This window comes from the organism of the source record quoted next, unplaced genomic scaffold, assembly GCF_019419815.1.
Source record: "Pyrus x bretschneideri cultivar Hongxiangsu unplaced genomic scaffold, Pyrus_bretschneideri_v1 Contig7, whole genome shotgun sequence".
Classification (NCBI taxonomy): domain Eukaryota; kingdom Viridiplantae; phylum Streptophyta; class Magnoliopsida; order Rosales; family Rosaceae; genus Pyrus; species Pyrus x bretschneideri.
Genome location: NW_025999809.1, coordinates 2,898,084 through 2,912,733, shown reverse-complemented (window position 1 = coordinate 2,912,733; position 14,650 = coordinate 2,898,084). Strand labels below are relative to the sequence as shown.

Below are 14,650 nucleotides of genomic sequence, written 5' to 3'. Positions count from 1 at the left end.
TCGATCTTGTTTTTTTGCGGTGAGAGCATGAATCATGATTTACTCCAAGATGGATTGTTGGAGCCGTTCAAATTTTCAAGAACTAGCATATGGCCAGGGTGATCTGAGTGATAGGGCGGTGTAAGGATTTAATGGATCCATACCGAGGTTGATATTGTTGCCGCTTGAAAGTTTTGTTGGTGTTTGATTTTCTACTGTGGTGCTTGTTAATAGGATTTGGGAATTTTTTGGTGGTGTTTAATCGTGTCCTATCATGTTGTTTGGAGGCTAGGAACTCAAGTACCGGGATTATGCTCTGTATATCATGTAAAGAAGTAGGAGACATAGTTGCTTTGAATATAATTCTTCAGTTGACTAATTATTCCTCATACAAGATGTTATACACAATATTTCACAATCAATACATATCTACAATCATGGCATATAGGCCTAGCAAACGCATGGTGTTTGTCATGTTCTTATAGTATCTGTTATCTGAATGAATCGTGTCGTGTCATACATGTTGACACACCCCGACCTAGGAAGGTCAAACCATGCTGGCCATCACCGTGAGGTGACGTAACCATAAGGGTAAGTGATGTGAAAAAGTGGATAAATTTAAAACTAATTAGAACTAATTATACTAAATAGTGAAAGAGTGCGAAATCGTGGGAATAACCCACTACAATTATTCAGAGCATAATAGATAGTACGACTACCGTAGAATAGTCAAAGTAGCTAAGTACACTTATTACACAACGGTGGATAAGTTCATACTTCTAACCAAAGAGAATGTTAGCATTGCCAAGATTCCTCGAATGCCACAAAGAGTAGAGCTATCTAGGTCCTGGAGAGGCGAAAAACAAAGTTGAGTGGGTTAGCAAAACCATGCTTATACGAAAACCTTTATTTTCGAATATAGTAACCCATCGCCGTAAAACAAGTATAGTTTCCTTAAAACATACTTCGTAGGTATGTAAACAACAATATAACCAAAAAAATATGCCAAGTCATGATATATCAATGCCATAGTAACAAAAATCATGTGATGATCAAGTATAGCTAAGTGCTCATCCATCTAAGTTGACACACGAGTTAGAACAGATAATCTCTTCGAATAGGACTGGGTGTAATCAATACACTCTAGTACTACGATCACGTGAAGGCTGGTGCAGAAGCATAGTCACATACAAGTTGGATTGCCTAATGCAATCTGCCATACAGGACTGGCACCTAACTTGGATCCAAGGCGAGCGAACGATGCGATGTGAACATACACGTGAAGGACTGGCCCTGAATTTAAGGTGAGTACTAACACCGGTGCAGCAAGATGAGCATGTACAAATATGTATGAATGTCATGACATTAATATCCCAACCATATAGCAGCATTTATCACATTTAATATCACAATAACAAATACTTGGTAATATAAGCGTAAAAGTGAAGTAACTACGCATTTAGGGAAACTATAAATAAGTATAAAATAAACTGCCCACTCACAAGTACGTCGCAGGGTCGTAGCCCCCGAGTCTGGCCTAGCCCAGTACATCTTCAGGATACGTTTCCCCCATATGTGAAATAACTATAATAGAATTAATTAAAGCACATATATAGAAACTTAAATAAAACCCCCATAGTTTGCTCAAACCTAGGGTTTAAATACATGAAATTGATCTACTCGACGTCACAAACCTACATAAATTTTCAGATAAATTTTTGGACCCCGCACACGCCCCCACGCGCAGGCATGTGTCATCAGTGTGACTGACGCCGTTAGGAATGTTCCGTTAAAACCTTAACAGAGATTAACGGCGTTACCTAACGTTGTTAGAATATTCCGTCGACTTTGACGGAATATTCCTTGTCTTCTCCAGTGAGCTCCGTCGTCCGCCGTCGTCCTCTGCCACATATGCCACCTTCTGCAACTCGAATCTCGCCGGTTTCTGGAAAAATTTCAAACTTACATAACTTCTTCATTTCCCAACCATTTTCGACCTACTTTATATGGATTTGAAGCTTATAAAGAGTAGAATCACGTTATAAAGCTTTTTTTTTTTCTTTTGCTTTTCTGATTGGATGTCGTGAGGAGGGAATGGATGAGATTGGTGAGAGATTTGAGGGAGTTGATTCGTGAGGGAGTGAAATAATGGGGAGTGCACGGGTTGGCTTTAAAGAAAACTAAGGATAGGGTGTAGATTTTGTACAGAAAAGAGAATCGAAAATCTATCCGAAATAGTGTTTTCACACTGATAAAAATTCTCGTACTCTCGCAACAATGTGTACAATTAAAAGCGATAGCGAGGAATAAAACAAAAGCGATATAAACACGTCCACGCCACTTGCCTACACGGGCATAATAGTCAATTCACATACATGAGGAGGAATTACATAGAAAATTAGGGACGGGTTGTCACATCTGTTATCTTAACCGGTTGTGTCATTTTACCCATTAAAATTAACAGGTAAAATGACCCAACCTATTAAGTAAATAGAAGATTAAAATTAAAAATTAACGGGTTGTGTCATACTTTGTTCTTCATTGTTGTAATTATTGTTGTTTATTTCTCATTCTTTATTTTCATCTCTAAAAATTCAGGTATGATTGAATTGGAATGTATCATTGTTCTTTAAAAAGAAACATTGACATGTACTACCACAATTTATTCTCAAATTGAAACGTACTTATGCTAATTTAAAAATGTATTCATACCGGATTACTAAATTGCAATGTACTCTTGCGAATTGAAACGTATCCATATTGGCTTGAAACGTACCAATAGATTTTAGGGTTGCACATAACTTGCCGTTAGCTTTTTACATACTAAAACTATGATAATATAAACGTATCAGTAATTTAGTACTTATCTAAAGAAAAAATAAATAACATATCAAAATACTAATTTGTACACAAATTTGGATTACATAACGTACCAATAATGTACAAAATTACTGGTACACTATTTTTTAATACATATGGGCGTGTGTGTGTATATCATGTATGTAATATCATTTGGAGTATATAGGTACGTTTAAAATATCACTGTTTGGTTTTCTTTTATTAAAAAAATTATCGTCTTTTTTGCACCCACTCTTCAAATTTTTTTATTTTTTATTTTTTTTTGTTATTATAGAATATTTTTTTTTTATAAATATATTAGATTAATGTGACATAAATTAACAATATCTTCTTTTACATGATTGTAGGAATTTGTTATTTTCGATTTAATTAGTAAATTAATTATAACAACAATTTATGTAATTTGAAATTAATTAGTAAATTAATTAAAACTGTAGGAAAGTAGTTTGATCAAATCTCTAAAAGCTTTTGATGTTTGGTCTAAAAAATTTGAAAACCAAGCATCATCGAATGCCCGTTAGTAAAAATATATTTTATAGAATTTGCACATACCATATTGTCACATAAATACATTTTATAGTATGTGTTTTTAGCAGTTTAAAATTCTTAAATTAGTATTTTTCTTATCATATAACGAGTTATCCGCATTTATATTTAGACCAACCTATTATCTTAACAAGTACTTTTTGGATTACCCGATAATAATACAATTCGTTAATATGTCGATCTGAACTTGTTAATTTTGTAATATTTTATATCAAGTTAACGGATCATATAAGACATTGTAAAATCTAATGGCACACAAGCCATGATCTCGAATTTGTGGGATTGACCTGTATGGTAGGAAAGGTATGATATAATCATAATAATATTTCTCTGATTTGTGGGATTGACCTACGTAAGGAAAGGAATAATATAATAATAATAGTTCTTGAAAATTGTTATTGTTCTTGAAAAAATCTCATTTTGCACTTTAATCTTTATATGATTAGAAAGAAAAATGCATTTTTAAGAAGTGTATATGAGATTTTTTTTTAATGCTAATAACATTTTCTTATTTTTTTAATAAGACGACTATATGCACAAAGTTTCAAAGGCTCAAAAAAGGCATGAAATCATCAACTTGGAAATCGTTTAGCCATTCATATGTATCAAACAAATGAACGGCTTATGATGAAGATGTTACTTACTTCCTAAACTATTTATTAGCTTAACGCGTATAGATGACTAAATAATATTTTTACAAATATGATGTTTAGATAACAATAAAAGCGAAGAGAAGACATGTCGTCGTTCATACTATTGTTGCCGAATGCACGGTCAATGCGCACTAGCATTTATCCTTCACTAGTCACTGGTACTCTGTCCATCGTCTTCCCAAAACAGACTGGTTTTTGCCACCAAAAACACCAACAAAATGGGACCTTCTTCCACAACTCAATCCCTCACTCTTTTCACCTCCCTCCCCAAAACCCTAATCCTCTCCCCAGAGTCCCACTCTTCATCCCTGCAACTCTCAAATCCCAAGAGACTGAAATCCACCATTACAATGAGAGACAGAAGCAACAACCCACGGCCGTTGCAGAAGGGGAGGTTCCTCAGCATCGAAGCCATCCAGACCGTGCAGGCATTGAAGAGGGCGCAGAAAGATCAGAGCATTTTGAGCCAAGTTTTCGATTCCAAGTTCCGGCGGTTGTTGAAGCTCGATATGATGGCTGTCCTCCGCGACCTCCTCCGCCAGAACGAGTGCATCTTGGCCCTCAAGGTTTGCTCTTGCAGTCTTATTTTCAGTTCATGTTTGTTTTCGATTCGTTTTTCCATGAATTTACCTTGAATGTCGAATTGGGTAGTCTTCAATTTCAACCAGTTAAATAATTTTGATGCAAAAAAGCTATCTTTTTGTTTTTGTTTTCTTTAATTTGATCATATTTACATAGAATCCCAATAAACCAGTCCGACTTTGTGTTCCATGTCCTGTCTACACGTTGAGAAGGCCTCAGTTCTTCTCAATTTTCTTCAACTTTGATCCCATTTATTGACATGGTTATTGTTTTAGGATGTGGAATCGTTGATTCGAGCTTAGACCTATGTTGTCGGTTGGTTAATTGCTTCGTTTTAGGTTTTAAACCCAAAGCTTGATTCTTAAAACCGAAATTGAAGCTCTAGAGGACCATTCCATACTCAAAATAATCAACATTGTCAATAAATGGGATTAAGGTTGAAGAAAATTGAGTAGACATGAGGTTTTATCAATGCGTTTTGTACTTTAGAAAGAACCAACTTCTTGCACAGAGAATCATCTGCTGCTAATTTACATGGCTCATGATGATTGATTGTGTTTCTTGTTTTGATCATTACCCTTTTCGTTTTGGGTTTTGTTTTGCATTTTCCTAGAAGAAGGATTCAGGTTTTCAATTTGTTACTCTTGTGATTGATTTGATAGGCTTCATTGCTTGTTGCAGGTCTTTGAAGACATTCGAAAGGAACATTGGTACAGGCCACAGGTTTCATTGTATTCCGATATAATTAGAGTAATGGCTAGCAATGGATTGTTTGAACAAGTTGAACTTCTTTGCTTGTGCTTGAAAAAGGAAACTAATTTACAGCCTGAAATTGAGGCATTTAATGCTCTAATGACAACATTGATAAGTTTTAACCTCCCTAAACTTGCAATCGACTGTTATTACTTGATGAAAGAGGTGGGGTGTGAACCTGATAGGTCATCCTTTAGAATACTTGTTAATGGTCTAGAGTCGATGGGAGAGACAGGTCGTTCGGGTATTGTAAGGCAGGATGCTCAAAAGATTTACAGGGAATCTCTGGAGTTTCTAGAGGAGAATGAAGAAATGGAAGTGAGCCATCAGTGAGTGTTGGATAGATCATATGATATCTGATGTAAGGAAACATGTAAGAAACTCTAACCGTTGTGGATAAAAAAAAAAAAAAAGAATTTGATATCATCTTTCATGTGATTACAGTTGAGATCAAGTTAGTTCTTTGTAGGACTTTGTTTGGAGAAGCAAGCAATTGCTTGCATGTACTCAGTCATTTTTCCCTCTGAGTTGCAATTCGGTAGACAGAATAGTATATACCTTGGAACATAATCATTCCAGAATTCATTCTTTCTCCCTACTTTTCAGCTTTGTGATCGGTAGGTATAATGGATTGCATTAACACTTCTTAGTAAATGGTTTGCATGCTAGAAATGGTGTGATTGCTTTAGTTCCCTATGTCGGGGTATTCCCAAATTAAAGTACTTTCCCGAGCAAGAACATAAGACTTGTGTTGCACAGTTTGGTTAGCTGGACGGATTTGATAACACTAGCAGAGCAAGTGCTAGACAAACTAAAAGTAAGGGTGCAACAGTCGGATGCTCGAACTGAGAATTAGAGAACTGGAAGATCGTTCAAGCGTATTGAAGACCATGGCTAAGGCGACGGAAGTGCCTGCTGTTACTAATGTCTGTAAGTGTTAGCATTGTGTAGATCAGTCTACAAAAAACTTGATTGAATATAGAATTTTCTCCAAACTCCTCTGTTGTCTCTAATATTTTCTCAACCCTTCTCATATTTTCTTTCGTTTTACTTTTACTGCTTATTTTCCTTCTCTTTCTAATGCTCTGCATTCTCACATGATAATTGGCAAACCATCTCTGAAAACAACTAACACACAAAGCAAATATAACCATTAAAGTCGGATTATAGCGAAGAATCGAGGGGCATAACTTTACTTTTAAATAGTTACATGTTCCATCAAGTACTACACTTTCTAATCATCATATCCCTAAAGACAAAACTGGGGCCTAATATTCCCATTTTTTCAACTTTCTCCTACCATTTTCCCTCTTCTTTTGACTACTAACCTAAACTTTATATAGGATAGCAGAAAAACTGAAGTGACAAAGAGACACATGACCACGAGGTAATGTATGTTCTGTTTCAGAACTGTTTCCCTTCAAATGTCTGGCCAAACTGCCAGTTTGCTGGAGCAACATTGTAAGATGTGAGTGTTCTTCCGCTACTTACAGTTACCTCGAACGAAAGAGGCTGCCCTTTAAGATTGACATTGCTTTGCCAGTTCTGCCCCCAGTTCCTGGCCAGCGGTATCCACCCGGTTCTTGAACCCTTCACTTTCACAGCAAGAACCTCCCCATCTAAACCTACATTGGTGATTAGGACCTGGTAGAAGTGAGAACTCCCACCCACCATGAATCTTATCCCTCCATTTCTCTCACACTTCACCCTGCACACAAAAAGTCACAGAGCTTCTTGCTTAGTGCAGGTATCACAATCAGATCCAAGGGAAAAAAAAGTGGTATTATCGGCACTCCAAAAAAGACGTCTTGCACTCCTCAAAGTGCAATTTTCGCTTATGTTTTATAAGTGCAGTTGGATCATAGATGCGCTTTTTGGAGTACCAATAACAGTTCTTTGAAAATTTCTGACCAACCTTCTCCATTACCTTCTATATTGAACTGGCACAATATCAGCTTTTTTCTTTGCAATTTCACCAAATGCTGCCTCAGACATCTCAAAGTGTTCTTTGGGGAAATTGCACCAGCCACCATAGTCTGCTGAGAGCCCGAAATTCGGAGGACAGAAATCTGTAGCAGTGAGAATAACGGAGGGGCTCCCTTGCAGACACCACAAGATGTGATCAACACATCTCAGCTCATAACAAGCCCCACAGGTGCTCCCTCTGTTGAACAAAATTCCACTCAGACCAGCACTGTGCTTCCCATAGCTGATCCTGTGAAGGTCCCCATAACCACAAGCACCTTCTGCAACAAAATAAAAAAACAGACCTTGACAAACTGTAAATATGGAGAGAAACAAAAACTTACCTATAACTGGGACGCCATTGTGGTGATTTCACGTCAATCAAGCACTACGGAAAGTTAGTTTACATGCTATACTGGCATTCCGGTTGCAGGGAAGTTCTTTTCATAAACATGGAGTGGAATTATCCAGTCAAAAACGTGTAAAGTTTGGAACTTTTTTCACACCAGAAGTAAGAAAAACTGCGAATATGGAGTAAAGTAGTTCAGTTTCCCAGCAGGCACCTCGGCAGTTATGAAAGTAAGATTAACTTACATTCAATATTAACGCACAATAAAAAACGGATTTCAGGGGTGCTCAAGCAATTTCACAAAACAGTTTTTGGGTGTCTTATGCAGTCAAAAACTCAAAAGTTGACAACTTTCTTGCTCCAGAAGCAAGAAGAGCACAATTAATGATGCAAACAATGTAAGTTATTTTAACTCAATAGTTGGGATGTCATTCTTGCGGTATCCCAAGCCAATCAAACAATTTAACTTTCCTGCATACCGCCACATCGACACGTTTCTTCTCGTTAACATGTAGCATATTTATTCAGTCAAAACTTGAAAGATTGAAACACTTTTGCAGCAGAAGCAAGAAGACATACCAGTAATGATAGACCCATCAGTTTCTTTGGAATACGTTGCAGTGGCAGTCTTCCATTCTTCTACATCCCGTGCAGCAGCAATGTTGCTGCACAATAAAACGCAGAGGAGAAATGCAGCAGCTTGAAGTTGAAGGGTTCCTCCCATTTGAGAAAATGAGGCCTAGTAATCTACCAGAAGCAATGGCTTGTACTTGAAATCAAATGGGTTGCTTTTACTTTTGTCTCCTTTTGATGCAACTGGATTGTAGAAGGAAGAAGAAGAAAGCTTTCCTTTTCTACTGTGAAAAATGACCGGAATCTCCCTGCTGAGATTAAGCAAATGACTGGGGACAAACAATGGCGTCCACATTTCACATTGGGGGCACATTTTGCGAGGCAAAAAGATGGATGGGCATGTTGGTCAATGAGTCAATAGGGTTTGGACCCTCAACCATGGAAAAAAAAATGGAAGCTTTTGCTTGCTTTTTAACCGAGGAATTGGAACCCAGATCCTTTTTGTCAGGATTTTGGACATCCGTCAATCATGTTCATTCATCGTACATCTACGGTTAGAAATTATTTTAAATATTTTTATTTAAAATTAAATACAAAAAGTATTTGACAAAAACTAACCACACGATATACGATGAACGAACACGATTCACGGAGATCCCCACCAAAATGATCCGGAGAGGATCCTGTTGGGAGGAATTGAGACTCGAAAGGGAGTTTGGCGCCCGCATTTGGCTACACTCTCTGTTGGTGGCAGACAGCGGAAAGCCTTGAAAACAAGTATTTTATAAAGATAAAAACAAATATCGAAGATACTTTTAATTTGTTTTTCAAAATCAGATGAAGGGTTTATGTGACAAGAACAATTTATATGAAACATGTGTCTGATTCTAAAGTAATACATATAGAAATTTATTTTTCATCGTATTATTAGACATGTATATATAAACTTATATATGACATTGTATTATTACACTAAAACACTATAAGAAGCATATTTCACAAAAGTCTTTCTCGTGCAAGAGTAATACTGATTCTTGAGTGAATATATTTTTTGTTATTAGCACGGATGATCACGATGACAGTGCATCCGTACCATAGAGATTACTCTCCTTGACATGGATTGAATTAGTTGCTAACTTGCTACTATGAATGGTTTCATCAAGCCATGTCAAACCCACAAGATGATTGCCCAACTGGGTACTATATCATTTTGCAGGCCTCAATTTCATAAGCCCGTTGCATGGAAGCCCAATTCAAGATTCTCTAGGGTTTATCATTTTGGAGTCCAATGGAGCTGAAACATTGACAAGATTCTATGGACACGCGGGAACTGTCTCTCGACACACAAGCATTGCTCATGACGAACAAAGAATTGTCTTTTGAGTTTGGTATCCATTACCCATCGACCAACTCAGACACAATTCTTCGTTCGCGAGACCCTCTGCTCTCCGTCTTTCAGAGAAATGTTGTATACAATGCTGCCGAATATGGCAGCTCCTCATTGTGAACGAGACTTGTGGATGTCGGCCTCACCCTGTGAGACGCTGCTACACACGACAGTTTCAATAGGCGATATTCAATAGACCTTAAACCTTTTAAAACCAAATAAAAGAGAAAGCCAAAAATTGGATGCAAACGCACAAAAAAGGAGCGACTAGAGAGGAAAACTTTAGGGTTTATATAAAATGAATCACTGTGAGGTTTTCTGTGTTTACGTTCTTCCCAAGTTACAACCTTGATGTTGATGGAGTAAGAGGCTCACACTATGATATCTTTCAACGGAACAATGCAGCTGACAGGGGTATTGTTCCCTTTCTCCCGAATGACAATAGAATTATCGCTGGTAACGCTGCTGCCGCTATTACTGGCGGTGCTGTTGCTGATGTTCTTATTAGTAGAGTGATAAAGGTTGAATGTTGCTTGATCCAATGTCCCTTCTCTGTAAACAAACACACTGTCATCTTCTTCCATTTTGCGCCATTTGCGGTTTCTGTCGCTAATTCGATGGAGATCATGGAGAGGCATGCCTCTGCAATGTACAAGACAAGTTTAATCAAAAGCTCAATAAGTTAATACTTTTCAGATAACATAATAAATATATTATCTTGCATTTTATGACAAACAACTCTGCAAAGATGCAGCAATATAAAGCTGATGGATGCATCAAATATAGACTTCATGAAGATTAATTAAGTCCATAATCTGCAGTTTATTTCATACATTATAATTAAATTATAGGAAAACTAATAAAAGGGACATGAAAACTTTGAGTTTTAACGATAAGGACAAAATAAAGAATAAAGTGAATAGTACAAGGATTGACTTTTTAGTGTAAAAATATGGTTTTCGTTAAAGCGAACAATACCAAAAGTTTTTCGTTAAAGTTCCCTTAAATTATTCAATTAGAAAAGAAAACAGTTCCGTCTCTACCTACCTAGAAATCACAGTAATTCTTAATTTACTTTTTTTCTTTTTAATTAACGTACATACATATGGAAAGGACTTGTAAACCCTTCCACAACATCGTTTGTATAAAAAATAAAAAAACCAAGACGCGTGCGAGTAACACAACCTATTATTCATGTATTAATTTGGTCAATATGATTATTAATCAAATACACGCAATTTTCGCACTCCTCTTTATTAAAGACATTCCAAAATCGCACATTTTATAATTTTTATTAGCTATCAAAGAAACCTTTTTGTACCATCTCAACCGATCGTACAATGTATCACGTCTTCAATAGGAGTGAAACCAGAGAGACTCACATACGTATCAAAGCAGTAATACAACACAAATAGTCATTTAAGATTCTAAAACAGCATTACTCGATAAGATTAAACACGACCACATTAACCTAGTTGCATAACATCACAATTAACCAGGTCAATTTTTTTGTTATTCTTATCACCGCATGCGTAAATTTATCTTATGCTACCGGTCAAGTCCAGATAAAGCCGGTATTTTATTCTTCACGTCGAATCCGTAATTTTTGTATATATTTTTCAACTATTTATATTAGGGGACTTGGTCAATTCAAAAATTACAAACCACCCCAAATCCTATCTATCAACGTCACTCATCCACAAAACCCTCACAAACAAAAAGTAACACTCATGCACTACACAAACTCACTCACCAAAAATAAAACCAGCGAAAAATAAGGAGAAATAAAATAAAATACAATTAATTAATTAATTAAAATAGAAAAATGGGGAAGAGTAAACAAAAGAAACGGTACTGCACTCACCTTACATGGAAGAGATCGGAGATGTCGCTCATCTCGAGGGAACAGTTAACGGCGTCAATAAACGCCCGGTACGTATAGATGTGAAGCCCGTCGATTCTCGGGTAGGGCAGCCTCGGCCTCGGCAGCGGCGCCTCTGCCGGGGGAGCCCACTTGCTCCGCCACCCTCCGGCTGCGGAGAACACGTACTCCTTCGTCGCAGCCGACGACGACGAAGACGGGGGAAGCCCCACGAACCCGAGGGTCGCCATGATCGGCTCGAGCTCGTCGTGGGTCATCATGGGCTTGAAGGTCCGAGTGTACCAGAGCGCCAGCTTCCGAGTGCAGCCGCGCATGTAGTCCTCCATTTTTGCAAAACTTGGAGCTTTTTCTGGGTAATTTTTTCTATTTTTGGATCAAAAATCGGGGGAAGAAGGGAGGAGAGTTTGAAAGTAGGGATTGGCGATTGGGGAATTCGGAAAATGGGAAGAGTTCTGGAGGGGTTCGTGGTGAGGGCCTGTGGTGTGTGGGTGGGAGAGTATTTGAAAGAGGGGTAGTGACTTGCCACTCAAGTTGGAGGAAATTACGGAGTAACTGACTGAGGAAAGGAGGAGAGTACGAGGGTGTATCTGGGATTTCGAAGCGGTGCTCAGAAAAAGGTGGCTAAAGATTGGATTTTTGTGTTGTGAGAAATGTGGGATGTGATCTGGTGAATATGGTAATTGTATGGAACTTTATGGAGATTTTGTGCCATAATGATGGATGTGTATTTATGGTACACGTTTTGAAAGACCCTTGATTTAGGAAATTGTTTGGAGGAGATTGTCACGCCTGTTACGTTTGTGTGTGCGTGCGTGTGTTTTTTTGTTTTTTTTTTTTTTTTAGAGAATATTGTGGAACCGACTGGAAAATTTTTGAACTAAATTCGTTTGATTTCTAAACCATCGTGCGGAAGTGCAGTGAGTTGAGAAGGGAGGGCCGGAGACAACAAGCATTGTACAACTTTCACTAGATTTCGAACATGTATGAAGTTTTCGAACGGAAAGGAAGTTTGAAAACGCTTGAGGGAGAAAGGGAGTTTTGTGCGAAGGAGACGACAAATTTAAGAAGGGTAACTATTGTCGGGGAGAGGGAGAGTTTAAGTTGAAAAAATTTAAAACGGTTGTCGAGGTATTATTTTTTATTTAATGACAGGTCATTTGTGACCCGGATTTACCCTAAGCTCATTTTAATGGATCAATTTTCAACTATTCAGATTTGATCCACTGGAACATATTCGGTTTGCACCTTGGAAAATGAAAGTAGGACAATCTATATTCTAAAACGAGGCTCACAAACCAACAGTTGTTCTGAAATAGATTGCAAATTTCCGAGGCGCAAATTACAATTTTGCCTCTATCTTGAGACGTGCATACCTTGTTTGTTACAGGTCAATGTAGACATCGAAATTTTGGTGAAATAAATGTTCACCAACACATTAAAATTTCAACATGTCAAGGCATACATGACATACACCATGTGTCTCACAAATTGTACACATGTTGTGACTCATCAAAATCGAATGAGTCATCAAGAAGGATACGCGCCAGCACTTGGCGAAAAGGAATTATTCGATTTTAATTTAATTAAATCAAATGTTAATTGATGGAGTTAAATCACGAATCTGCCCACAAAATCGAATCCTGTTTCTTTCGTCAATTAGTCAAGCTCACAATCAAGGCCAAATCCATCCATGCGCAATGCTTGGAGAGTCTATAAATACGAGGCTCCAAGAAAAAGAAAGGGTCCAGAAAATCATTCACGCCTAGACGTTGAAGCTCTGAAACTTTGAAGCTCTCAAGCATCCAAATTCCCAAACACTTAGAAGAATACGGAAAGCTTTATGCGTTCTTCGTCAAACCTTTGAAGAATCATAAAGCATTACAACCCGTGGCGGTTCTTCCATTGCCGCAAGCCAAATCCCTGCGGCAATCGTTCATCTAGGATCAAGTAATCATGACCTTCGGATCAATGATATACATGTACACATCTTCAAAGATCAAATCAGAGGAAACTTTGTAAACAGAGATTAACCCTACATTTACATCTATACAAATATTGTTTTGTACACGTGTTCTTGTCTCATTTGTTGCAAGAAATTCATGTTTATAGTCAAAATACGTCCCTTTTGCACCCCACGCATTTTATTGAAGAGTACTATTTTAAATATGGCAAGAAAAAAGACGAAAAGTTAAGAATTCAAATGTACACGTAGAAAATCCAGTGGCCTGTCAAGTGCATTTTGATAATTTCATTGCTTCTAGAAATAAACTACAATAAAGTTCCAAATGGGATGCCATATATACACAATAAAACTAAGAAAAAAAAAAATTAGAGCATTTATGATAAAATTCTTCTTGCTACATTTTTTTTGAAAAGTCATTGTTGGTTAGACCTTGAGATTGAAAAATTTGGAAAAGGATCCTCGCCAGATCCTTTTCTTAGGAATCCGAGAGATTCCGTGATAGTGATTGTTCATCGTATATCGTGCGGTCAAATATACGATAAACGGTTACAATCACAGAATCCCCTTTGATCCATCGGTCTTCCACAAAAGTTGATCCATCACCGAAAAATGTTGATCAATAAAAAAACATGATAAAATTGAGTGGCAACATTAAATTAATATTGATTTAATATATTTATAAAAAGATGTTTAGTTGAACATCCATTAATATCTGAAAAACATATGGTGGTTTATCTAAAGGAGCTTTGATGAAAAGGATTTAGACTTAAGTTTATTTTAACAAAAAATCATGTTATAACTTTATTTAATGAAAAAGAATTAAATATTAATGAAAAATCCTTAAATTTTAATAAAAATGACAAAAGAACTTAAATTTTCATGAAAATGACAAAATTTTAATGAAAAAAAAATTTTCAAACGCGTAGGACCGGTGCGTCCATCACAGACACTGTTTATGAAACTGAACACTATTTGTGATACTGAACGGTACTACACTAGTTCTAGGTCATGTTTCATTAATAGTGCCTAGTTCTAGGTCATGTTTCATAAAAAGTGTCTAATTCTTGGTCTAGTTTCATAAATAGTGTATAGTATAGTTTCATAAATAATTTCTACTTATTGGTTTGGTTTTAGAAATAGTGTCTAATTCTAGGTCCAG

At 36.9% G+C, this 14,650-nt stretch overlaps 3 protein-coding genes across 3 annotated transcripts; 1 reads left to right on the top strand and 2 right to left on the bottom strand.

Annotated features, from left to right (window-relative positions):
* Positions 1 to 4,132: 4,132 nt before the first annotated feature.
* Positions 4,133 to 5,798, top strand: LOC103942007 (protein THYLAKOID ASSEMBLY 8-like, chloroplastic). The gene is made up of 2 exons (XM_009352209.2): positions 4,133 to 4,603; positions 5,301 to 5,798. Exons 1-2 carry the CDS (start codon positions 4,256 to 4,258, stop codon positions 5,703 to 5,705), a joined length of 753 nt encoding a protein of 250 aa, XP_009350484.2. The 5' UTR covers positions 4,133 to 4,255; the 3' UTR covers positions 5,706 to 5,798.
* Positions 5,799 to 5,944: 146 nt separating this feature from the next.
* On the bottom strand, positions 5,945 to 8,723 carry LOC103942008 (expansin-A20-like). The gene is made up of 3 exons (XM_009352210.3): positions 8,266 to 8,723; positions 7,300 to 7,618; positions 5,945 to 7,080 (listed from the first exon to the last, which is right to left on the bottom strand). Exons 1-3 carry the CDS (start codon positions 8,408 to 8,410, stop codon positions 6,777 to 6,779), a joined length of 768 nt encoding a protein of 255 aa, XP_009350485.1. The 5' UTR covers positions 8,411 to 8,723; the 3' UTR covers positions 5,945 to 6,776.
* A 1,174-nt stretch (positions 8,724 to 9,897) lies between these two features.
* Positions 9,898 to 12,692, bottom strand: LOC103942009. The gene is made up of 2 exons (XM_009352211.3): positions 11,511 to 12,692; positions 9,898 to 10,288 (listed from the first exon to the last, which is right to left on the bottom strand). The coding sequence occupies exons 1-2, from the start codon at positions 11,852 to 11,854 to the stop codon at positions 10,018 to 10,020; spliced, it is 615 nt and encodes a 204-aa protein (XP_009350486.2). The 5' UTR covers positions 11,855 to 12,692; the 3' UTR covers positions 9,898 to 10,017.
* Between the last annotated feature and the right edge of the window lie 1,958 nt (positions 12,693 to 14,650).

What these genes read in the sequence shown, in the direction of transcription:
- LOC103942007 (XM_009352209.2), top strand. Translation starts at nt 4,256, where the DNA reads ATGGGACCTTCTTCCACAACTCAATCCCTCACTCTTTTCACCTCCCTC. An exon ending in AGTGCATCTTGGCCCTCAAG is followed by an intron (nt 4,604 to 5,300) that starts GTTTGCTCTTGC and finishes TGCTTGTTGCAG; the next exon opens with GTCTTTGAAGACATTCGAAA.
- LOC103942008 (XM_009352210.3), bottom strand. Translation starts at nt 8,410, where the DNA reads ATGGGAGGAACCCTTCAACTTCAAGCTGCTGCATTTCTCCTCTGCGTT. An exon ending in TGATGGGTCTATCATTACTG is followed by an intron (nt 7,619 to 8,265) that starts GTATGTCTTCTT and finishes ATTTTGTTGCAG; the next exon opens with AAGGTGCTTGTGGTTATGGG. An exon ending in GTGCCAGTTCAATATAGAAG is followed by an intron (nt 7,081 to 7,299) that starts GTAATGGAGAAG and finishes TTTTGTGTGCAG; the next exon opens with GGTGAAGTGTGAGAGAAATG.
- LOC103942009 (XM_009352211.3), bottom strand. Translation starts at nt 11,854, where the DNA reads ATGGAGGACTACATGCGCGGCTGCACTCGGAAGCTGGCGCTCTGGTAC. An exon ending in TCCGATCTCTTCCATGTAAG is followed by an intron (nt 10,289 to 11,510) that starts GTGAGTGCAGTA and finishes TGTACATTGCAG; the next exon opens with AGGCATGCCTCTCCATGATC.